Source organism: Phyllobates terribilis, unplaced genomic scaffold, assembly GCF_046119375.1.
Source record: "Phyllobates terribilis strain yellow unplaced genomic scaffold, ASM4611937v1 Scaffold_12__6_contigs__length_324123572, whole genome shotgun sequence".
Lineage (NCBI taxonomy): Eukaryota > Metazoa > Chordata > Amphibia > Anura > Dendrobatidae > Phyllobates > Phyllobates terribilis.
In genome coordinates this window covers 254,056,097-254,081,369 of record NW_027362772.1, presented here as the reverse complement: position 1 = coordinate 254,081,369, position 25,273 = coordinate 254,056,097, and the positions used below count along the sequence as shown (strand labels likewise).

The following is a 25,273-nucleotide window of genomic DNA, read 5'->3' as shown; positions in this document are numbered from 1 at the left end:
TGTTCTGTGATAGCCCTGTGGTGAAACACATGGGCACTGTCGGTTATGGTAGCACTGTAGATGTCATGATAATTGGACACTGTGGTTGTCACACATAGGGTCTAACTGAATAGCTATCTCTTATAAAACTACTGTGGCTTTCAATAATATGGGGCACTGTGGTGATTACACAGATGGACTGGCTATGTGTTATGAGAGTACTGTGGCTGTCATTATTAAGGTGCAGTATGAAGGGATTGGCTATAAATTGTGAGAGTACTGTGGCTAATATTATTATGGGGCACTGTGGTTGACACATAAAGGGACTGTATGTCTTATGGGAGTACTGTGGCTGTCAGTATTATGGGGCAGTGTGGCTGACAAAGGAGGAGAATGGATATTTCTCAAAGTATACTTTGGTTGTCATTTTCATTAGGCATTATGACCGACAAACATGAGGGGACTGGCTGTGTGTTAAGGGAGTACTGTGGCTGTCATTATTATGGGCGCTGTGGCTGAAACATTAAGGGACTGGCTATGTGTTATGGGAGTACTGTGGGACTGGCTATATATTATGGGAGTACTGTGGCTGACATTATTATGGGGCACTGTGGCTGACACATCAAGGAACTGGCTATGTGTTATTGGAGTACTGTGGCTTTCATTATTATGGGCACTGGGGCTGACACATGAAGGGACTGGCTAAGTGTTATGGGAGTACTGTGGGAATGACTATATATTATGGGAGTACTGTGGCTGTCATTATTATGGGGCACTGTGGTTGACACATGAAGGGACTGGCTAGGTTATGGGAGTACTGTGGGACTGGCTATATATTATGGGAGTACTATGGCTGTCATTATGGGGCACTGTGGCTGAAATATGAAGGGACTGGCTATGTGTTATGGGAGCACTGTGGCTGTCATTACTATAGTTCATTGTGGTTGACACATGAGAGGGTCGGCTATGTCTTCTGGGAGTCCAGTGGCTGTCATTATCATGGGGCACTGGTTGATACATAAAAGGACTTAGTATGTATTATGAAAGCCTTGTGGCTGTCAGTATGGCCACTGTGGCTGACACATAAGGAGACTGCCTGCCATACTACACTGTGGCTGCCCTAGTGACTGACAGTGGATGGGAGGTGCTAGCCTTCTCATTCTCTCTTTCTCTATTATGTAGGCAGTGGACACACCAAACATTGCAACGTCAAGTCTTTGTGTATGCTGGATGATTTAGGAAATAATAGAGGGTATGACGATTTTTTTATTTATTTCCATGTTATCTTTTTTAGGATAAATGCATTTTAAGGAATTTTAAAAGGTAGCCACCTTGTAATCAGTGTAAAAATATTTTACAACCCTGAACATTACCAGCCGTTCTCTCTCAGCAAAATAAAGGAGAACATTTGTAGTGGGTGTCATTTTCAAAGCCATTTTGCAACACATCAGACAGTAAATGTTATTATGGCGTCATGCAGCATTTAGCAAGCAGCATTTACAGGCAGGCACATTGAAGTATGGGATCGCCCCTGGGATAACACATCAGGATTTTGTCTGGCCAAGAATGTGAAAATTGTAATGAGAAATCTGTGCGGGAGGATATGTCTGCACTGTCCAGATGGGTGCAGGCTATACTGTAAAATAATAAAAATAAAAGAACCAGCATAAATAAATATCTGTTTTCCCAAGATACTTAAAGGGAATCTGTCAGCAGGATTTCATACTCCAAACTACAGTATATATATATGCAAATGTAGCTCTTTCAATGTAAAGTCCAGCAATATATTTACATTGGCCAATCTGTTCCTCTGATACGGAGAAATCAGCGATTGAATTGATATGTAACTGGCTATGGTAGATCTGAAGCCTCCGTCACTCCAGCTCTTACCATCCAGCGTCTCCTCCTTCTGCTTGACTGATGGCTCCTTTACCTGAAGTCACACAATATAGAGGCTGTCAGTCAAGCAGAAAGAGGCGGCACTGGGTGGAGAATAGAGCTGGAGTGACAGAGGCTTAATATCTACCATAGCAATGGACTGGCCATGTAAAGATTTTCATTACGCCCAGACACTTTGGGTGACTGCCTGCCAGGGAGTTATGGAAAAGTCATAGAGTTATGGAAACTACTGGATGAACAGACATGTTAATCACAGGCAAATGATGAAAAAATAGACACATTTTCAAAACATCTCGATTTATTCAGTATTGAACGTGAGTGCCACGTGGAGAAATATCTGCACTTACAGCATTGGCTGCTATCAATGAGGTCATTAAAGGTTGTCTGAGGAAGGTTCTGCTGCGCTGAATGCACTAGAGCATGCAAATAATCAAGATCCACTGCTGGCAGCTTCCATTGCAACTGCCGACTAAAAACACCCCAGATGAGCTTGATGGGAGATAAGTCTGTAAATACTGCAGGCCATAGTAGCACGTTTAGCCACATAGGCTGCTCACAGTAGCACGAACATTCCTGAGACAATTAATAACCTTATCGATAGCACCAAGGCAGTAAGTCCGGGGATTTCTGCATGTGGCGCTCATACTCCAGACTAAATAAATAGAGATGCTTTGACATTTTTTGTTTAAATTTTTTTTTATAATTTACAGATCATTAACATGTCTACCCATCCAGAAATTTCCATAACTCCACAACTTTTCCCTCATGGTGTTACAATTTCAATGTTGAGGCGTGTATGAACATCAAGTCGGTATTTCATAGAAATGATTATGATTATTCTTTTGACTGTTTCTTGCAGCATTTTTGGTGCAAAAAAAAGTGGTAAAAAGACATGCAGTGTGAACATACCATTAGGCTATGTGCATGCAAAGTTTTTTAAGGGGGTCAAAAATATTGAGTTTTTCAAGTAGGAACCGATTTGGGAAATGCTCCTTTCTTGAGAAGTTTTTGGAAAAGTTTTCCTTTTCTTGAACAGTTTCCTGAATACGACTGAAAAATTTTAGAAGAGTTTTAATTCCCAAAACATTTTTTGAAGCCTTTTCATTTGACAGTGCCTAGTTTGGAGCGGATACCATCAGTTCATCAACTTTTTCTTTCTTCAGCAGGCATTTTTCAAAATATTTTTCATTAAAAGAAAGCTCAGAAAACTTCCGAGAGCAGGAATGGGGAATGTCATCGTCATTCTAAAATTCAACTGAATCAAACCGTGAACCAAAGTTCTCCTCTTGCTCAAATAAGTTGATATCTTAGGTTCATGGAAGATTGATCGGCTGCAGGGGGATAATACTCTGTCCCATAAAATGGCAGCCCGGGTGCCCCCACATTGTCCAGGTACAATCATTCTCTCTACAAACATTGAAAGGAAAATCAAATAAAGCCCTTTAAACATGTAAAGCAGTGGACGGGATGTGATGCTTCCTGTTCAGCGCATGATGGATGACGAGATGTGTTTATGTTAGCGTTCGGAGGTGTTCATACCTAGGATGAGTAATGCCTTCTTACTTGAGATAATATCGCCTCATGCTGTCGCCTTCTACAAGATGGATGCCTTATTCCGGACACTTCAGATAAATTGATGGTCCAGTATCAGGAAGTGTTACTTCATACGATGTAATTTGATCATCGAGCGCTTTACTTGCACAAAAATATGTCTGTGCAGAACATACACAAGAGCGTGCACTGCGGGAGAATGACGTCAAATCGATTTCTGCAAAGTCAGCCATAAGATTTCTAATCTACTGGTCAACTTCCAAAAAAAAGTCCAAGGTACCATTGGGTTTCCTATGTGCATCAGTCCCAAATCATCCGACATTGTTGAATTGTAGGATGATTGTCGAGGCTGTAGGATTCAGCGCGCATGGCATCTGTGTGTTCTCCTTTTTTTTCACGGACCCATTGACTTAAATGAGTGATTTTGATCTACAAATCAGATCAGAATCATAAATGTCTCAGTCTTTTTTTTTTTTTTTACAATTGGTCTGCAAAAAAACAGACTTGTGAACATGCTGATAAAAACCAATGGATACATGTCCTGGGTACGTGTCCTATCTGTGAAAAACACAGAGAGAACGCATACATGAAACATGAACATGGCCGCATGTAACTGATGTTGCTGGTTTGCCAGGACCAGGTGTTGGACAGTTCAATGAGGGAGACCACCATTCAAAAATAAACTTTTTACTGAACGGGAACTTCTCCCAGAACTCGTCGCCGGTAAATCACTCTCTCAGTCACTTCTCCTCCGGATCTCGCTATTCCTTGACTTTGGTCTCCTCTCACTTGGGGACACCCTAGAATGCCTCACTGCTCACATTGGACCTTAAGTCCTTTTGCTATGCACTCTAGGCCCTATCTGCCTTCCTGAAAGGAAAACCGTCACTTTCCCTTCGACCACCACCTCTCACTCCGGGCTAGTCCCAAACATTAACTCTCACTATCCCTATTGTCAAACTACATACTTTATCAGTACTACTAACATCTTTAACACACATCATAATAGACATTAAATATCACAGTTCACATTACACCACTTCTTTCTTCAAGGAGGAACGTGAGCAGCATGTCCATCCCCTTACACTTGCACAGGGGCCCTTTTCTGTCTGTGTCCGCCACTGGTGTAGACGGCACCTTAGTCTTTAACAGGTACATGTTTCTATCTATTAAAAACATGGATAGAACATGTACAAGAAAAACAGGCGTCTGAATGAAGCCTAAGCTGGAGTCAGTAATCATCGCTAACATGAACCCAACTTTTAAAAAATATATAGCAGTTTATGTTTACCAATAGACAGTGAGTTTATATATATATATATAAATATATATATATATATATATATATATATATATATATAATATCTCTAAAACAATAACTTGGCACAGAGCTGCCGTGACAAGCCGTCATTCGGTATGGACTATTTACAAAATGCGTCCATGAAGACCACCTATAACCCAGTCACACAAACTTAGTGGAACATGACCTCAGTGGTGTCCCATTCCTCTCCACAAAGGAAGCAGAAGGACCATTTTCCTAAGAGAATTATCAAAACTGGAACTCGACACCGATTGAGTAGAACAATGAGTAGCCAAAACCGTGTGTATGTGACTGTCCATCTGCTCTATCAAATGCCCTGAACAGATGCATCTAGAAACTGAAAGAGTAGATTCATGATCTCATGGCAGCTGTATGTCGTGAGTCGCAATGGAAAATCAGATTAGTTAACAAACTATCAAAAACTCTACAAAAAAAATAAATAAAGAGAAATAAACAAGATAAAAGGGAGGAGACCATAAAAAGATCACCTAGGCTATGTTCACATTGAGATTATTTTACAACAAAATAAAAAAGTATTTTTGTAGCTATTTGTATGCATTCTTTTACCCAGTTTTTTGGCAACTTTTTATCCTTCTATTTAGTCAATAAACGTGGGTTTGTTGTTCTAATGCAGAAATACCTCAAGAATTGACGCTTTGGTTCTTTTTCAACACAAAAAAAAACATGAGAAAAAAACAGCACTATGTGCACCTTAGGTGTTTTTTTCCACTGAAATCAATAGGAAGCCTAATCAAAGACTATTTGAAGATGTTTTTGCTGTGGATTTTTGGAGCTCTGCATGAACATGACCCCACCAAAGACTTACACTTGTGTTATACTCCCTTCCATTCCAAACTCACTCTTCCTCCACAAAAAAAAATATGGCTTATAATAAAAAGAATTCAGGCAAAAACATTTGTGCAACTTGTCTAAGTGTTGCTGTCGCGCAACTATTTCAGAAGAGCAAAGCATAGCCTATAAGTCTCCTTACACTGGCATGTCAGGCAGGTCACTCTCCACAAGAACAGACTTTACTCCTTAGACCTTTTTTATTGCTGTGATTTTAATGTAAAAAAAAACAGCTAAATTGCAGATAAGTTACATACAAGTCGGAGTTGCATGCAGCATGTACTAAAATCCATGGCAAGTGGGTTGGGTGCAACCAAAGACAGAAAATAAAGTGGGTTTGGAAAAATTTATGTCTCTGTCTTGCTGTTGAAGTATAGTGTCACAATGTGACACTATTGGAAATCATTGGATGAAATATCACAAAAGGGATTGGTTGATGGGTCAGAACCTTTACATTTTAATAAAGCCCTGCGAATTGCTTCCAACATCCCTAGCTACTCTTTTGATTAACCAGCCTGACGCAACATCATCACTGTGGCGTGGAACACATGTGACATCTCGCTAGGCCGGCTAATCAAGAGAAGAGCAGCTGATGATGGTGTCACGCAAGGTGAGGGAAAGACTAAGTGAAACACGAAGGGAAGAGGGGGAGAAAGCCCAAACACTAGGGAAAGGGGGAGTGGAAAACCCTAGGCAGATTTAATATCACCCTGCCTACCCTATCGTCCCTGTATAGGTTCCACACCTATCGCCAAGCAGGAACCTAAGCCCTGAATGTCCCAAGAGCTTGGCCCTAGATAGAGAGGGGACAAAGTGAGCACTAGTTAAGCCCCACTATAAACTAAAGACAACAAGGTAGACAAACAAAGGGGATACACTTAGCTTCAGCAGACACCAGAGGGATAACGCCAACTGTCCTCCAAGGGCACCAGAGAAGAAACTAGCCGACTGCTAGTGCTCCAAGCCTACACAGAGGTACATAGAACTATCACTGGCAACTCTCTGGAGAAACTGAGACTATTTAACGTCCCAGCAAGGGTGTGTCAATCAGCAGCAGAAGGTGGAGGTCGCTCCTAGGTCCTAAAGGAAGAAGGATAAAACTACACTACAGAGATGAGGGAATAGGCGTCTGCAATACCAAGTGCAGTGACCTTCTACAGCCGGCTCCAGAGCGACTGTCTGTCACACATGACACACCCGTGACAGATGGGATGTAAGAGGTGGTTCTCAGGGCTCCCATCTAGCAGACACAGATTACTGATGTGGCCAAAGGACCGGGTCCTGCGAAATGATTTGCACCATCTCTAGTCAGTAGAACACATCATTCATTGCGATAATAAATCTAAACGAAAGAGCTCAACAAAGTCGTTCCCTACAGTAATATTTTTAGCATTAGTACCAGTATTGTTAGTAAATCTCTTATAGCCGAGCACCTTTATGTCTGAAAAAACTAATGACCCCATATCTGAAAAAATGAATTTAAATTTTCAAGATGGTGGAAACACCGCAAGGACACAGGTAAAGGTCTTCAGAGACAGAGAACACGTCAATCCAAGAAGGCAACCTGAGCTATGGAAGTAAGTAACATCCAATAGGGAGTCTAGTATGGAAAATCCATTACAATGTGTATGTGGGCCTTCCAGCTGGTTATTATTTTTTGTTAATGCATAGGTGTGTCAACTCTGATAAACTCAGTGCATGTCCTTTTCTCACCTGTGTTTGTTGATCAGACTCAAGTCTATGGGTGTCTGTCAAAACTGAATGAAAAATGGAAGTCATCAGTGTTTAACTTATCCATTGCTAAGTAGCAATGGAAAAAAAAATTCAGATAGTTTAACCCCTTTAGTTTTTAAAGATACGAAGAGAGCAATCACTGGAGAAGGACATAATGGTGGGAAGAATAGAAGGAACTTGGAGAAGACCAGCAAGCAGATGGCTTGATACTATCAAGATAACGGCGGAGAAGACCCTAGTGGACCTATCTAGGCTGCACAAGATCGATCTTTCTAAAGAGCGATCATCACCCAAGTCGTTATGGCTCGAGATCGAGCAGAAGGCTGTTAAATAAATAATAGTTTTTAAAAATGGATGAGAAAAAAACCAGATGCAAAATGAATGATACATGGGAGAAAAATGGTTCTTTTCAGATGTTTGTAAAAATAGAAATAGATACATGAAAGTAGCCTAAGTCAGGAGTGGACTGAAGGTAACCCATACATATTAGAAGAAAATCAGGTGAACCTGTCAATATCAGAGGAATAAGTCAGCTATGTAACGAGAATAAGGGTCTCCCAACTCTCCCCCAACTGTTGATGGTGAGGGTTAGAAAGATCAGACAGTTTGAATCTAAATCCCATATTGTTCACTCTGTAGATAAACCGCTGTCACAAGTGATTGTCAGAGGCTTACTCCCTTCTCCCCAACAGAACATATGCATGGAGGTGACCCACCACCATAAGTCACCATCAAATGAGGTTATCTTCTATAATTTGGCAACACCATGAAATGAGTTTTTTTTCCATAATTTGGCTATAAGGTAGTCCGGTGACATCTCCACCAACACCTGCTTCTGCAACGTCTGCTTCTGTCGCCAGGTGATGCCGTATTCATTCTGCGGGGGGCACAGAAGCTCTGGACGACGTAGACTCTGTCCAGCCCCTAAGATTAGGGTGGCTGGGACCTGTAATGCCATGCAGTATGGCAGCATAGGTGTGTGCTGACCAACTGGAGTCATCAGCTCCCTGCTCTAGCCAGTTTGAGAGCACCACACCCTACTTAAGCTTCCAGCTATAAGCTGCCAGATATAGCCTTGCCTTCCTCTGGTTAAGGTCTCGGTCTCGGCTCCTGTCTAGTATATGTGTTTCCTGTTTTTTGATCTCAGCTTGTTTATTGACTTTTCTCCGGCCTTACAATTTTGTACATTTGCCGCCCTCTTGGTTTTGATCCAGCCTCCAGATCCTTCTCTTGCCCTGGTGGACAGCAGCCCTTTCGTGGAAGCAATCCAGTGGACCCCGTTAGAAGATCAGATCCCTGTACATTGGTTAAGGGGTGAAGGTCAGGGTACCTCCGGTATCTGCCAGACTGAGTGGCTTGTGCCAATTCTGTCTGAGGTGGCCTTTTAGGGCCTTTGGCCTATGACCAACGTGACATATACTACTTCTATATCCAGCTAGTCAAAAGTGAAGTACATAGGAGGATAACCAGCTTATTTGTAGATGGCATTCCTAGAATTTTTATGAGGCTATCGGAAACCTGCAGCATTGTGTTCTATGTTATCCCAATGGCTTATCATAATGTCTAACACTCAACATCATCTCCACCCTCGGACGCAGCGGACCTCGATGCCAACCTCCCCGTTACTGCAATTAGGATTTATTTTTTAAAGAAAATAACAGACTGCTGATTCCAGGCAATAATAACATGTCGCTTCTGGTTACTGTTTTATTTTATCCGTTCCTATTACCTTCCTGCCAAATATCCGCCAGGTCTGAATTAATGTCAACCTCACTGGTTGGGTTTCTGGAATAATCTTGTGAAAATTGATTAGGTGTGTTTTTTACCACACTGAGATGCAGATGTATCTTGAGCACTGGAAAAATTTGAGGGATAAATAAATCTTTCTCTCTTTAATGATTGTGCTAAAGACTGGAAAAAAAATCCCAAAACATTTAAAAATCTTATGTGAACAGCCCCAGGACCCGTCTGTAGCAGCAAGATATTTTTAACTGGGGGGAAATGTTCTAGAATGTAGCTGTCATAATTCTTGTAGACGGGATTCTATGAGTGATTGTGTATATATATATATATATATATATATATGTATATAAATATGTATATATATATATATATATATATATATGTATATAAATATATATATACATATATATACACACACATATCAATATATATATATAGATATATAGACTGACATATATATATATGTTATATATATATATATAACACTCCATTAAATTGAAGTACACTAGACATAGTAGGTATACAGATGATAAAAGAACCTTTATTGCCAATTTTGGACCCTTGGAGGGTCTTCTTGTGACTAGTACCCGACATAGTCTATTCAGACATTTCCGAGTTTCCTTGTTCTATCACAGAGGTAACAGGCAGTGAATGACAGCAGGAACAAATGGCTCAAAATGGTATGTTAATCTCATTATTAGGGCATAATCACACAACTGTGTTTCACAAGGATTATGGCCAATATTACATGCTGGAATCCATGAAAAAAGTGCACCCCAAAAAATTCCCTCCTGCCCTCTGAAAATCACGCAGCTGCAAATTGTTTCATTTCTACAATAAAGAAGACCTGTCATGGAGATATATTTTTTCTTCTGGTGTAAAAGCCGCTGTTCTCCTGAATCCGGCATCGTTTTTCTCTTGTTCCTGCTCCTCTCCGTTCTTGAGATATTACCCTCTCTTCCCTGAATATAAATCTAGTATTTTTAGCCAACTGAGCGTGGTCTTGAAGAAGATGAGTTAAAGGCCACACCCATTTGGCTAAAGAGACTAGATTCACATACAGAATGGGGGGGGGGTCATATCTCAGGAACGGAGAGGCACAGGAACAAAAGAAGAACAACGCCGGATTCAGGAGAACAGCGGCAATTACACCAGGGGGAAAAGACACATTTTAAGGCAAGTGATATTCCTCTTTAAAAATCTACCTATATAGTAAAGCCGCATAGAATGTGCAAGACATTTTTAACAATTTGATCCTGGATAGACATTATTCCCTTACTTAGGGAAAAGAAAATTACCAGTGACTTCCATTTCCTTCTCAAGCTCGCAGATATAGGAACAACTAAATAATCTCTACAGTGTGATGACCCCCACAAATAAACTTAATAATCCTGCCATCTTTACCCTGGAAGTGTGACATTTAGAAATTGTGACATTGGAGGGAACTGAAGTCATACTTTACTTTTTCGGATTTTGGTGGAAACATCCAACCTTCATTCGATATAAGACTGTACTGCTTAAAGGGGTTGTTCACCTTACAATTTTCTTTCTTACTGTATTTAGGGATAAACATAATCATTGCAATTTGGTTTCATGAAAAAATTGCACTGTTTGCCTTCTATAGCCGCTTGTTTTATGCAGACTATTGCTGATTACAGAATGAGTTAGCTGAGAATCTGTCAGCGAGCTCATTCAACTGTGAGAGTTTGTAACTCTTTTATCTGTTTTTTTTTTTTTTTTTACTGAGCTCCTCTAATTTATGAACACAGATCACATCAATGTTGACTGTGCAAGGTAAAAGTCAAATGGTGCAACATTTTTAATGCAGCCCAATTGCAACATTTTTTTTTACCCCTAAATACGTGAAATGCATTAAAAAAAAATATCCTCAAATGTGGACGAGCAGTCCGCTCACATTCCCAGCATGGATAGAGACAGGCGACCTGCCTGCAGGCGGCACATAGCCAGTCCGGACAGGCTGTGCACAGAACATCCGTTCTGAGAAGCCTCAGGGGCATAAGCCGGACCTGCTAAACTTCACAAAAATCAACTAACAGTCTGACCCTAAGTGAGTGATGGGTACCAGAGAAACCCTGCTGGTGCTTTATCATGGTGGGAACGCATATCGATTGGGTAAACCCTTATCTGGAGCTTTCTGTATTTGTACCATGCATATTACATTTTTTTCTAGTTCATATTTTTTTCAGGACTCAAACTGGTCCCAGTTACTAGTATAATTGTGGTGCACCTAAACTTAAATGCGCCACAATTTAGGGCATTTTGTTGCATAACCAAGTCCGAACTTGCTTCGATTTTATCAGGCAAAATGCACTAAATACACATCTAAAGGGGTGTCTAAATGTAGCAAATGGGTAAGATTACAAACAAGCAACTTTGCAATTTACTTGTTTTTAAAAATCCTCTCCTTTCTCAGTTTACTGCTCATTTCCTAAGTTACTGGCCACCTCTGCAGTCTAGTGGAAGTGGCTGGCTTCCTAGGCAAAGAGTGCGCACATGCAAACTCTTTACTATACAGTTTGAAGGCGCAGCTCTGCAGCTAGCCGGACCACTGGATCTGGCTAGCTTCAGTTTCCTGTGCTGCTGATGTGGCGCCCCTGAGGGTTCAGTCGCCACAGAGGTACTGCACCTCACCCAGAGGGGTGGTGTCTCCTTCTCTCAGGTAAGGAGGGAGTGCTGCCCGGGACCCCAACACTTGCATCCAACACTACACTGCTCCAGGCCGGCTGGAAGGGCAAGACGCAATGTGTTTTCCTGCTGAGCCCTGACCATTGCTGGAGTGGGGGGAACCCAAAGGTAGGGGGAACCAGTAGTGGGTGTGGGTGGAGGAAGTAGTTTAAGGGAGCACTATAGTAGTAGGTATATATAAAGGGAAGTCATCTTAGGGTGGCAGGTCAGACAGTGAGGACAGTTCAGAAGAACAGTCCAGGAGCAGAGTCTCAGTAGGAGCTCTGCTCCACAAGTAGGGCCTAGTGTCAGAGTCCCAGGAGGGAAGCAGGGAGTAGGCTTCGTTTTGTTGAAGGGATCCTAGGGGGTACGGCGAGTGCGGGACGGCACCCATACGCCATGCATCTGTCAGAAGACAGAGGGATCGTAGGCCGCAAGAAGGGGACCGGCCCCTGGTCCAGCCGTGTTACTCTACGTCTCGGCTGGGAAAACCGGAGGCTTCTGGCTTCTATAGCCAGTTGCCGAAGCCTCATTCTAATCCCCTGAGGGTCAAGCAGGTCCGGGAACTCCGACGGACAGGAGGGACTTCAGAGCGCCCGAGCAGGATTCAGAGTGGGGAAGCGCAGGGCAGGAGGGAGAAAGACCCAGCGTGAAAACGGTCTAGCTAGGAACACAAGAAAGTGGGGTTCTGTCAGGTGCTCCCAATCTACCTGAGGAAGTGCTGAACCCCTACCTGGTGAACGCAGCGCGACGTGGGAGGCTGACACCTGTACAGTGCACCAATGGAACTGTCATAAGAACTGTGAGTAAAAACTCGGATGACTGCACAGCACTGCCTCCGTCCATTCTTTAATCTGCGCCATCGTTCCCTCTCTGCACTACAACGCCCAGCGCAACCACCATTTTCCTACACTGCCCTGGAGCTAGCTCTACCTGTGGAGAGCCACACCACCCCTGCTGCCGTAACACCAGCTCCAGAGAACTGCTCCACAGCGGCGGCTCCTTCTGGCCGCAATCCACAGGTGGCGTCACGAACAATCCCAAAAACCCCCATATAAATAGAAGAATCCCCCTTTTTACTGTACGGACCGGGCCGGCTACCGTGATATCCCCCCAGCAGCCAGAGGCCCGGCTGCTGAGTACCCCACGGCCCAGGGTTTCCATTTTTATACAATGGAATTTGGATTAAAAGAACATGGATTTTGTTTAGAAAGAAAAGGGTGCGTCTTAAATGTTTCAATGTCTATAAAAACTTAAAAACAGTTGTCCAACTACTTGGGCAACCCTTTTTTAAAATAAGTAATCTCCCTTGTAAAATAAAATGAACATATACTCACCTCCTGCACTGGTGCCGCTCCAGGAATGTAGGCGGCGGGTCTCCATGGTCTCGTGACATTGTTATGCTATGTAAGCCCTGCAGCCAATTAACGGTGTCGGTGTGGGTGGTGAGTATCGGTTGTTTTTATTTCACAAGGTGGAGTATTTACTTTAAATAGGGTTGTCCAGATAGTGACTTACTTGTTCTTATGAAGAAGGTGTTTCTTTCTGGAACACACCTACTTAATAAAAAATTTTCAATTATGCCCTTGAAATAAAATAACGGCACTAACCATTGCCAATGCGTAACGTTTTCCTTCTGTTCTCTATTCACAAAAACCTACAACTTGCATAGAGGGCAGCCGTGGTCAACAGGTTATACATAGGGATGTCACATCCAAAGGTCAAGTTTCTAGGTCATGCGCTCCTTTTTTTTTTTACATCCTTAGGCAATCATAACCATCCCAAAAGTAAGCTCACTATTGTCAATCATCTATAACATATAAATCAAATTCAGCTACCTATGGGATGCATGCAGAAAAGATTTTGGTGCAATTTTCACCAAATTCCATTTGACCATAACGTGTAATCACAACTTAGGAAGATTGTCCCATCCAGACACCAGTTTTAGTGTTATTGTTAGTACTAGACAAGGTTTGGACTGTGCAGTTATGGGGTCAGAGCGATGGTGACTTTTAGGCTATGTGCCCATGATGCAGAAATGCTTTGTATTTTTTCCTGAGCGTTTCTGCATCTCCCTGGCAGAAAAAACGCATGCGGATTGTACATGCGGATTGTACATGTGGATTGTACATGCGTTTTCCTGCCAGGGACATGCGGAAATGAAGCGTTCACTTGCATTTCCGCATGCGGGTTGTCAATCACTCTCCAAGCGATTTTAGCATCACTTGGAAAGTGCTTGTCAACTTGGTCACAATATATAAATCCATGCAACCGGCATGGATTTTTATAGTGTGACCGTAAAAGAATGGTAAAAAATAAAAAATAAATACTTACTTTCTGCTTGCCGGCAGCTCGCGGTAGAGTAAAAGGACCTGCCATGAGGTCATTTAGTCATGTGACGGGTCAGCATTGAACTGTGTTGGAAAAGGCCTACCAGTAACATTGATTCTCGGGGCCCACTGTTCAGCTACATGCAAAAATAACCTGATCCTGGTACACAAATTCTCTTTTGCTTCCATGTAATATTAACTTGGTTAACTTGTTTAATGAGTAATTAGATTATACTTTTTTCTGCAAATTGTGTAATAGCACAGCACTCCACCACAGGGGCGGCCTACCGGACGATTCTACTGCCCTCCAGTGGGCCAGTCCGAGCCTGTGTATGTATGTGTGTATATAATATATATATATATATATATACATATATATATATATATATATATATGTATATATAAAAGAAAAAAAAATATATATATATATAAATATACATACATATATGCATACAAACACACACGTATATATACAGTATATAGCTACAGTATATATATAGCTATATATATCTCTATATATACAGGGTGGTCCAAAAGTAGGTGGACAGAAAGTGTAATAAGGTTATGAAGGGGGAGATTTATCAAACACTAAATTGCAGCTGCCTGTCTGGATCATCCTCCAATAAACCATGAATTAGACGTGGACGATAAGCTTTCCACCCAATAGATTTCAGGATTCGCATGATAGAAGCTTGTGAAATTCCCAATTCCAAAGAGGCTCTTCTGGTGGACTTTTTTGGACTCTGAACAAATGTTTCAGCAACAAGTTGTTTATTATCTTCTGCACAGACTGTTTTGGGTCGACCAGTTTTTGGAGCATTAAGGATTGAGCCAGTGGCATTGAATTTGTCACAAATGGTTTGTCTCTTTGGGGCTTGAGTACCAAATGTTTCAACCCAATTTGCTCTAACGGTTTCAGCATTTTCAGATTTCAAATACTCTGTTAAAATCCATTTTCTTTGATCTGTATTTAAATTATTTGCCATTATGTGTTATCTGAATTATCTGAAAAGAAAACAGATTTGGGGGAGATCTATCTGTGAAAACTAGATCTGTGAAACTGGCTCAGTTGCCCTTAGCAACCAATCAGATTCCACCTTTCATTTTCCAAAGAGTCTGTGAGGAATGAAAAGTGGAATCTGATTGGTTGCTAAGGGCAACTGAGCCAGTTTCACTTTACACCATGTTTGATAAATCTCCCCCTTCATAACCTTATTACACTTTCTGTCCACCTACTTTTGGACCACCCTGTATACAGAAATAATAAATTATATAAAAAATTACAATAAAACATTATCCATGTGTTCCATTTTTTTTTCCATGAAATGATGAACCGCTATTGAGAATACAGAATAATGCTAAGGTTTTTGTTATTTCATGGTTCTGAAAGCCTCACATTTCGGATTTGTTTCTATGCATCTCTCCAAATTTTTTTTTAAGCTAGTTGGTCACGAAACCAAGTTCCCAGCAGACGTCCATTGTGCAGAAAATCAATGACTGTCACTGATGTGATCAGGAAAAAGCCTCATGCAGCATTCAATCAATACCTCTGTCTGTCAAGTCCATCTGCACTGATCAATATCTACATGACACAGATAACTGAGTACGAAATGCGAGTGGAGATGGCGTGCCACCGTACCGTCATCATGCGCCTCTCTGTTCTTCCGCCGATGACGTTCTCTCCTGTGGCTGACAACAGAGTCTGTTCCTGTCTCGTTGTCTAGTCCATCCCGACTGCTGCCAGCATTAGGGCTGTAACAAACAGGAAAAGTCCAGCGTCATTATAGATGGCAACCTATTTGACAGATCTCACCATTTCAATAATTTACAAATTGCTACTTTTTCAGAATTCTGGAATTTTGGCACAGTGACATATAATACATATCTATGTGTATTGTGTATCAATCATGTAGCCCCATTATTGAAAGACACCTGGTATATTACTAGAAAACGTGACTGGTCACTCATAAGGGTCAAACATCTCATTACTAGCCGATATAGTCAACTAACTACCTAAAGATTTGGGGGTACAATTAATGGGGGCCTCCACTTTGGACATAAGCTGATCACAGTGTCCTGCTAGTAGGACTGCGATCAGATTGGGAAACCTTGCAGTAAGTGTTTCTTTTTCCTGCAGCACCCCCCCCCCAGGGGAAATAAAGCATTACACTGTTTCCAATGAAAACAATGCATTATCCATGTAATTTAAAGGTCTGCTGGTTCGTCCATAGCCACTCTCTGCTTCAGTCGGCTCTGCCCTTCTATCGATCCACAATTTATAGGAAAATAGGCTCTTTGATCAAGACAACTAATTTAAAGGGAAGGTCTACCTTTGGGATCATTAGGGCATTGAGGAAATGTGATAATGGCAGTTTTTCACAGCAGTAAACACGTCCCAGTTATGGTTCATTGTCTGAAAATAATTTCACTTCTGATGTATAATAGAAGGACACAGACAGTTGGAAGGATTTCACTTGCAACAGCACAACCTAGTGGTACAGACCAGAACTGCAAGGTTTTTAATAATGTTACATAACATAGACAAATAGCTATAGTTAAATGTTAGATACTTACTATACATAGATAGATAATAGATATGAGATAGATAAATAGATAGATAATAGATATGAGATAGCTAGATAGACAGATAGATAGATCATCAATGTCTGATTGGTGGGGGTGCGACACCCAGCACCCCCGCCGATCAGATGTTATCAGTGCCGGCAGCGGCCAGAACTGCTCAATTACTGAGCTCCATCAATGGAATAGTGGCTGCAACCGGATACTGCACATCCGCCCCCTACTGAATGCATATGCAGTACCCGACTGCGGCCACTATACCATTGACGGAGCTGTTGCAGCTCTGTAACTGAGCAGTTCCGGCTGCCGCCAACTTCGGAACAGTTGATTGGTGCGGGTGCTGGGTGTTGCACCCCCTCCTATCAGACATTGAAGACCTATCCTATGGATAGACCATCAATGTTAAAGTCCTGACAATCCCTTTAAAACACAGATAGCATGGTGATGGTGGTGTGGTTGATACAAGTATACTGTTATGTAAAGAGGAGACAGGCATCAAAACCAATCAGCTGGCCTGGATCAGGGTCAGAGAGTAGGGATGCATCAAATTACAAGGTACAAGAGTGTCTATGACATCATATGATTAACAATAGACTAGCTGAATCCTTCTAAGCTCTATATAGAAACAGGAAGTCACTTTTCCCTGCATGAGTCATGAGTCCCTGCAAAAGTCCCTGGCAGGGGGGAGGAGGGGACAGCTGGGTCAGGAGTTGAAGAGGAGAATTATTCATCAAGTGAAAAGAAACTTCCTGTTTCTACATAGATAAAAGAGAAGAATTTACTTGGTAGAATGGCAAAATGAGCAATTGTAATATAATATGACGACTGCAATATATTAAGAGGATAAAAACTTTGATGGGATGAGGAGGAGGAGGAGGAGGTTTCTTTAACTAAAGAAGAATGCTGTTTGGATTAAAAAATGTGTTAGTTTTGCACAATAAAAAACGTTGAAGTACTACAAGTCTTAAGACTGCTGGTAGTGCCTTCAATGCCGGCGAGCTTCTCCTCCATCCTAAGGTCATTTGATCTTCAAAGAAACAAATGTAGTAACATGTATAAATGAGATGGAGAGTGTTATACGTGTCTATTCTCATCCAATTAAAAATCAAAATTTTATTATTACTTTAATTAAAAGGAAACAGTTAATGTTTCCGGTTACAACCAATAATCAAAAATTAGTAGCATCCACTAGAAAAAATTCCATATTCAATCAAAGATGCCAGGGTTTTAAACATGTGGAGTATAATCATTATGGTGGTATTATTAGGTCACTATGTGGTGGTAATATGTGGTCATGGTGTGGCGGTATTGCATGTGGTATTATTGATCATTTTCATCTTGGTTTAGTAGACTTTACTCAGTAACAGTATAGTGATATTTGTTATTTGGTGACCGTATGACTGTATTGCTAAGAAAATAATCGAATTGCTGTGTTTTTCTGTAAAATTTGTATATTGTATTTGCATTATTTATTTTTTTATGGGGGAACTAACATAGACAATCAACGCCCATGCATCTGAGCAAAATGCCGGTGGTGGAAGGGCCCAGGTCCAAATTTTGCCCTGGTGCCCATAGAACTCTAGTTATGCCACTGCGTCAAAGACACCAAATATATGATTTCTATGGGGGCAATATTTAATCTATATGTTAGAAAATGTTTAATACAAGCTTTGTGGCAACGACAACACAATGATTGTTATTACAGCCCTCAGACCAGTCTCCTCTCCATAGAGTATGATATTACTTACTGAAAGGATGGCGGACGAGAGTCTCCAATTCCACCTGTTCTCTCGATTGGAGGAGGAAGGTCGGTCCGGCTTTCTGTACTTTGAGAGCCGCCATCTGAGTGTGAACTTTCCGCCAAAACCAGCTAAGGAAGCAAAAATAATGAAAATGACAAGTGCTGCGCACACTAAGGGAACGGTGCCACAGTGCTGCATGAGGCCACAAATGAGCGCAGTAAATATCTGTGTTACCGCAATGCACTCAATCGCCTCTAGACGTCACTGTGGCCTTCATGCAGTAGTGCACCATGGATTCGCATTCAAACAGTTACATGCACGCTCCCGAGGCGGCTAAGATTCAGGATCATCCATAAATAACACATGTCCAACTTTGAAATTGCAAGACAGAGAGGAGCCCTGTGCACTGCTCAGTGGGTGGCTGAGTGCCTGTCGGGCAGTGATAATATTATCTCTATGTATCATGTGACTGCTGCAGCCAATCACTGTCTTAGTTGTCACTGCTGAGGCCACTGATTGGCTACAGCTGTCACAAGATCGATATGGAAGCGACATGATCACTGCAGGAATAGGGAGGGATTCACAGGGGTGGAAAAGGAAGATGAGAAAGAAGAGGGGAAAGGTAGTTAGTTTGTTATTTGTAACAATTCTTACAAATGTCATATGCGAAACGCGCGTCGGGGTAGCACTGGCAGGCTCCACATAGATCCTTCCTCACCATGGGTAAGTTATACCATCTGTCTCTGTCTCACGACATGTTTATGGCCATTTTGCTCTCTATTACATATGATCTGTAGAGACTGATTCATACAGGTGCATTGAACATTTATGCACAGCTGGATTCCTTGGATCTATTTTTGCTCTCCAATCCTTTCTTTCTCCTTATTTGACCTTTGTACTATTGGCGGTTATTATCATTTTTAAATTGTTTCAATAAATGATTAACTTTTTATCTATTTGGTGGTTTATGGCTACTCCTCTTCTTCTGTCGTCTTTGTATATCATGTTTGGAGTACTCCGCAGCTTGATTTGGCGGTTTTGACTTACTGTGTGGCAGGACGGTAAACTCTAGTCCTTAATCCTCATAATGACTTTGTGTCATATGAATTTCTTTTCATTTCCATTTACTCAGCGTACCCGCAAGAGAAATGGACATGTCACGGACTTGAAACAAGCACCACAGGTCAGTTTAGGCTGAGTAAAAGAGAAGCACAGGGGGCAGGAGATTTCTAGAGATGTAAGACTGTAAAACGCTGCATTTTTTGAGAAGCGAAAATACACAGCATCAAAAAAATCAACAAAAACTCATCGTTGGAACATATCTGTCTTTTTCTGAGATCTTCTCAGATGATTTAGGACCACGAGCAATATCAAAGTTAAATGTGCAGTGAAACAAAGACACTGTAAAAGCAAAACTGTGCCAAATTTTTAATGAAATCCAATTGCTGAAATTTTTTTTAGGTCCAAATACATGCATTTCAGTTAAAAACAAATCCCCAAAGGTGGACAACCCCTTTAAGCCCAATAGTGATCAATCACAATTTTTCAGATCTGACATGTTACTTTATGATAACTTTAGTGTTACAACAATGTTTTTTTTTTTTTTTGTGACACATTGTGCTTGGTTGGTGGTAAATTTAGATAGATATATTTTGTGTTCACTTATAACGATATCGGAAATTTGATGAAAATTTAGAAATAATTGGCACTAGTCAAACTTTGAATGTTTATACCCTTAGACCTAGACAGGAATACCACACCAAAAAAAGGTGATCAATACCATTTCTTATATGTTTAGTTCATATCAGCATCATTTTTCAAACATCATTCCATTTTGTTAGGATGCTAGAGGGGATGAAAACAGCAATTTTTCATTTTTTCCTAGCTGATGACACTGGCAGCGACTGCATCCAGCTACATTTTGTTTCACGTGCCCACTGGAGTTGTGCCCATTGTAGCAAAACCGTCCAAGGTGAGCCGTCTTACCTGCCCTGTCTTTTTCATTACATACGGTACATACTAAACCTCATGCCTTTTGAACAAATTTAGATTCTGCAATGCTCAATTAATAATATATAAAATAATTAATATATTATATAAGACAATACTATGCTGAAGGGCCAAGTGTTATTGTTTCTTACTCAGCACAGACTCAATGTACCCGTGCTTTCCAACCTTTTCGGATCTAGAGCGACATTCCCAAATTTGGGGAGGTTCATGTTATGTCCCGCTTTCAACTTTATCAGCATACTTAGAACGCAGATACAGTTTAATAAAATGGTGGAGCAGGGAGCCCTCAGCTCCCTGCTCCACCATCATTTGTGCTGTCTGACAGCACTACATTGTGCCTACTATGGCCGACCACGCACAGAACAAAGCAGAGATCTGCTTTGCTTATTGTAGGAAAGGGGCTAAATGAGTGTTTTTTTCCCTGCTAGTGGGTTGGAGTGCAAGGGAACCATACTGGGGATTAAGAAGCACTGTGTGGGCATCATACTGTGTGGGGAGCCACTATAGTGGCATCATATTGTGTTTTGGGAGTTGTGTGGAAAGGGTACCTGTTCCTCTTCCTTCCCATGACACTGGCATAGTGCTTATATGCAGCCACTAGAGGGAGCTCACTACATACAGGTTTATACAGCAAACAAGTTCAATACTAACTGTATAAATCCATATTTAGTTAGCTCCCCCTAGTGGTGGCTACACACATTCATAATTATATAATTCATGGATGTTCCAATCTTAGCCAAATCCAGACTGACATTTCCCTGATCCGCATATTGCCCCTGGTTGCCACATTCAAGCAGAGAATGAATGGAGAGGTGGACACCCGTGTACTCTACTCTCTCCATTTCCTTCTATGGGAGTCACGACCTCTCCATTCAGTCTCCACTTCTATGTGTCGTGACCTGAGGATTTCCCTTCTGGAGATAAGTCTGGATCCCAGTGGTTGGACCTGCATCTATCAGACATTTATGGCATATTCCATAACCTTAATTCAAATAATCCCAAATGATATAATTTTGGCAGCATGTCACCACCACTAGGGGGAGCTCACTCCTTTAACAGAAGACAACAGGGCTCCCCTTACACAAGTATATTACCAGGGCTCCCCTTACACAAGTAAATTACCAGGGCTCCCCTTACACAAGTATGCTACCAGGGTTCCCCTTACACAAGTAAATTACCAGGGCACCCCTTACACAAGTATATTACCAGGGCACCCCTTACACAAGTATATTACCAGGGCTCCTCATACACAAGTATATTACCAGTGCTCCCCTTACACAAGTATATTACCAGGGCTCCCCTTACACAAGTATATTACCAGGGCTCCACTTACACAAGTATATTACCAGGGCTCCCCTTACACAAGTATATTAAAAGGGCTCCCCTTACACAAGTATATTACCAGGGCTCCCCTTACACAAGTTTATTACCAGGGCTCCCCTTACACAAGTTTATTACCAGGGTTCCCCTTACACAAGTATATTACCAGGGCACCCCTTACACAAGTATATTACCAGGGCTCCTGTTACACAAGTGTATTACCAGGACTCCCCTTACACAAGTATATTACCAGGGCTCCCCTTACACAAGTATATTACCAGGGCACCCCTTACACAAGTATATTACCAGGGTTCCCCTTACACAAGTATATTACCAGGGTTCCCCTTACACAAGTATATTACCAGGGCACCCCTTACACAAGTATATTACCAGGGCACCCCTTACACAAGTATATTACCAGGGTTCCCCTTACACAAGTATATTACCAGGGTTCCCCTTACACAAGTATATTACCAGGGCACCCCTTACACAAGTATATTACCAGGGCTCCTGTTACACAAGTGTATTACCAGGGCACCCCTTACACAAGTATATTACCAGGGCACCCCTTACACAACTATATTACCAGGGCTCCTGTTACACAAGTGTATTACCAGGGCACCCCTTACACAAGTATATTACCAGGGCTTCTGTTACACAAGTGTATTGCCAGGGCTCCCTTACACAAGTATATTACCAGGGCACCCCTTACACAAGTATATTACCAGGGCTCCTCTTACACAAGTATAATACCAGGGCTCCTCTTACACAAGTATATTACCAGGGCTCCCCTTACACAAGTATATTACCAGGGCTCCCCTTACACAAGTATATTACCAGGGCACCCCTTACACAAGTGTATTACCAGGGCTCCTGTTACACAAGTGTATTACCAGGGCTCCCCTTACACAAGTATATTACCAGGGCTCCCCTTACACAAGTATATTACCAGGGTTCCCCTTACACAAGTATATTACCAGGGCACCCTTTACACAAGTATATTACCAGGGCTCCTGTTACACAAGTGTATTACCAGGGCTCCCCTTACACAAGTATATTACCAGGGCTCCCCTTACACAAGTATATTACCAGGGTTCCCCTTACACAAGTATATTACCAGGGCACCCTTTACACAAGTATATTACCAGGGCTCCTGTTACACAAGTGTATTACCAGGGCACCCCTTACACAAGTGTATTACCAGGGCTCCTGTTACACAAGTGTATTACCAGGGCTCCCCTTACACAAGTATATTATCAGGGCTCCCCTTACACAAGTATATTACCAGGGCTCCCCTTACACAAGTATATTACCAGGGCTCCCCTTACACAAGTATATTAAAAGGGCTCCCCTTACACAAGTATATTACTAGGGCTTCCCTTACACAAGTATATTAAAAGGGTTCCCCTTACGCAAGTTTATTACCAGGGCTCCCCTTACACAAGTTTATTACCAGGGTTCCCCTTACACAAGTATATTACCAGGGCACCCCTTACACAAGTATATTACCAGGGCTCCTGTTACACAAGTGTATTACCAGGGCTCCCCTTACACAAGTATATTACCAGGGCTCCCCTTACACAAGTATATTACCAGGGCTCCCATTACACAAGTATTATTAAAAGGGCTCCCCTTACACAAGTATATTACCAGGGCTCCCCTTACACAAGTTTATTACCAGGGCTCCCCTTACACAAGTTTATTACTAGGGCTCCCCTTACACAAGTAAATTAACAGGGCTTCCCTTACACAAGTATATTAAAAATGAGAGGACAAGGATGGTCCTAAAGAAAAATCTCAGTGAGAAATAATGCCCATTCTTACTTTAGGAGGTTACCAAATGTGACATCACATCAATTCCAAATATGAACGCATTATAAATTGGAATAATATCTCATTATTATTATTTTAAGTGGAAACTCACCCAGGACACCACTCTTCCATTAAAACACGGGAGTTTAGCGTTGTCATCCGAAATCTCTTCTTTGACCACCCTGAAAGATTGAATGTGACAGGAGAGTCAGAGGCTGAACGTTTCATCATCTCAACAACCAGCCGACCTCTAGAAATATATATATATACTCTTTTCATAGCCGCACTCATACGCTCTTCCTCTGTAATCCATGCCAATTAGCTCAGTCGGTCTGCTGTCATCTCTTCACCACTTTAAGAGCCCATTGACTATAGTGAGCGGATATATACTCCATAATTGCTTGTTTACTGCGACTCAGGTTCTACTTTCTGGATGTTACAGCCACAATGTTTCATATAATTTCAGAACAACGCTATGCATGCAGAACAGGATGGGGCAATAAAGGCATTTGCCTAAAAGTGGTTGTATAGGTTACTATAACTAGGCTCAGATAACAGAACACATGCAGTATTCACACCTGCTAGCCAAAATTCCCAGCCCACGATAAGGAAGGTCTATGACCAATTTATGACCCTATTTCTCTATAGCTCCCTATCCCTCTGTCCAAGACTCTGTCTATAGGGCCTGCCTAAGCAATTCCAAATTGCACCCTATTTTCTAGGGATCAGCTCTAGAGGCACACTACATTTTAGCACATGTGATCTTGGATTCCAAAATGATCAATTGGACTCCCATGATATGGAAAATGGTGCAGCATCCAGAGAGCTGCAGATCTTCAGTGACTGAGCAGCAGTACAAGGCACAGATTTCCAGAAATGTGCCGGGTACCGCAGTGAAGGTGCCAGAGGGCTCTATCAATGTACTGGAAAAGAAGATAAAAAAAGGATGGAGGGTAACTATGCCCCGAAATGCGTTAAACTCCAAATAAAGCAAAAATATAATTACTACAGAGCCATCTCTTCAATGAATCTTTAATTTGCTTTGTGGTGTCCTCAAGGTGTTTTAGTCCCATAATATATTAGTGGGGGCTCCAACAAGCACCATAGACCTGTCCAGCTGATTAGTGCGCATACTGGGGGGGACGACAGACCCCCACTTGATGACACACACAATATCATGATTTATGATAAGTTTATTGTTTTATATATATATATATATATATATATATATATATTTTATATATTTTATTGTATTTCATCCTTTTTTGTGTTCTTAGCACATTATTTTTTATAGTTTTTTATTCTTCATATGATGCTGACACATGAACTCTACAGATTGCATTTGTTGATCTTGTCGAGGTCCTACTAGATTTGCATCTCACATGCCGGCATTGTCCACCGATGGTCCTTCCAAAACAGGATGTGGAGGTCCAGCATCCTGTTTACTGTGCACAGCAGATAATGGCCCGGAGGCGTTCTTAGCAGATCTCTCCGGAGTCAGTGCCTGCCTTACTTAATATATGTCATTGCTCCATGCCTCGGAGCATGCCAATATATTTCAGGCTCAGGCTTTGTCCATCAAAGGGTCTAAGGGGAAACATTCCTCCTTGTGGAGAGTGACAAGCCAAGCCTGGCATGTCAGAGTGAGGAGACTTATAAGCCATGCATGCTCCTCTTGGAAATTAAATATGCAAATTGTCTCTTCAGAGAGAAAGAGG

At 41.6% G+C, this 25,273-nt stretch overlaps 1 protein-coding gene across 4 annotated transcripts in view; it reads right to left on the bottom strand.

The window, feature by feature from the left end:
- Positions 1-25,273, bottom strand: part of DVL1 (dishevelled segment polarity protein 1) — a 214,293-nt gene that overhangs the window by 118,111 nt on the left and 70,909 nt on the right. For all 4 annotated transcript variants that reach the window (XM_073656849.1, XM_073656852.1, XM_073656853.1 and 1 more), the window contains exons 2-4: positions 23,668-23,737; positions 18,420-18,541; positions 15,731-15,843 (exon numbers count right to left, since the gene is read on the bottom strand). In XM_073656849.1, the coding sequence (XP_073512950.1) occupies positions 15,731-15,843; positions 18,420-18,541; positions 23,668-23,737 (305 nt within the window). The remainder of the gene's footprint in view (positions 1-15,730; positions 15,844-18,419; positions 18,542-23,667; positions 23,738-25,273) is intronic.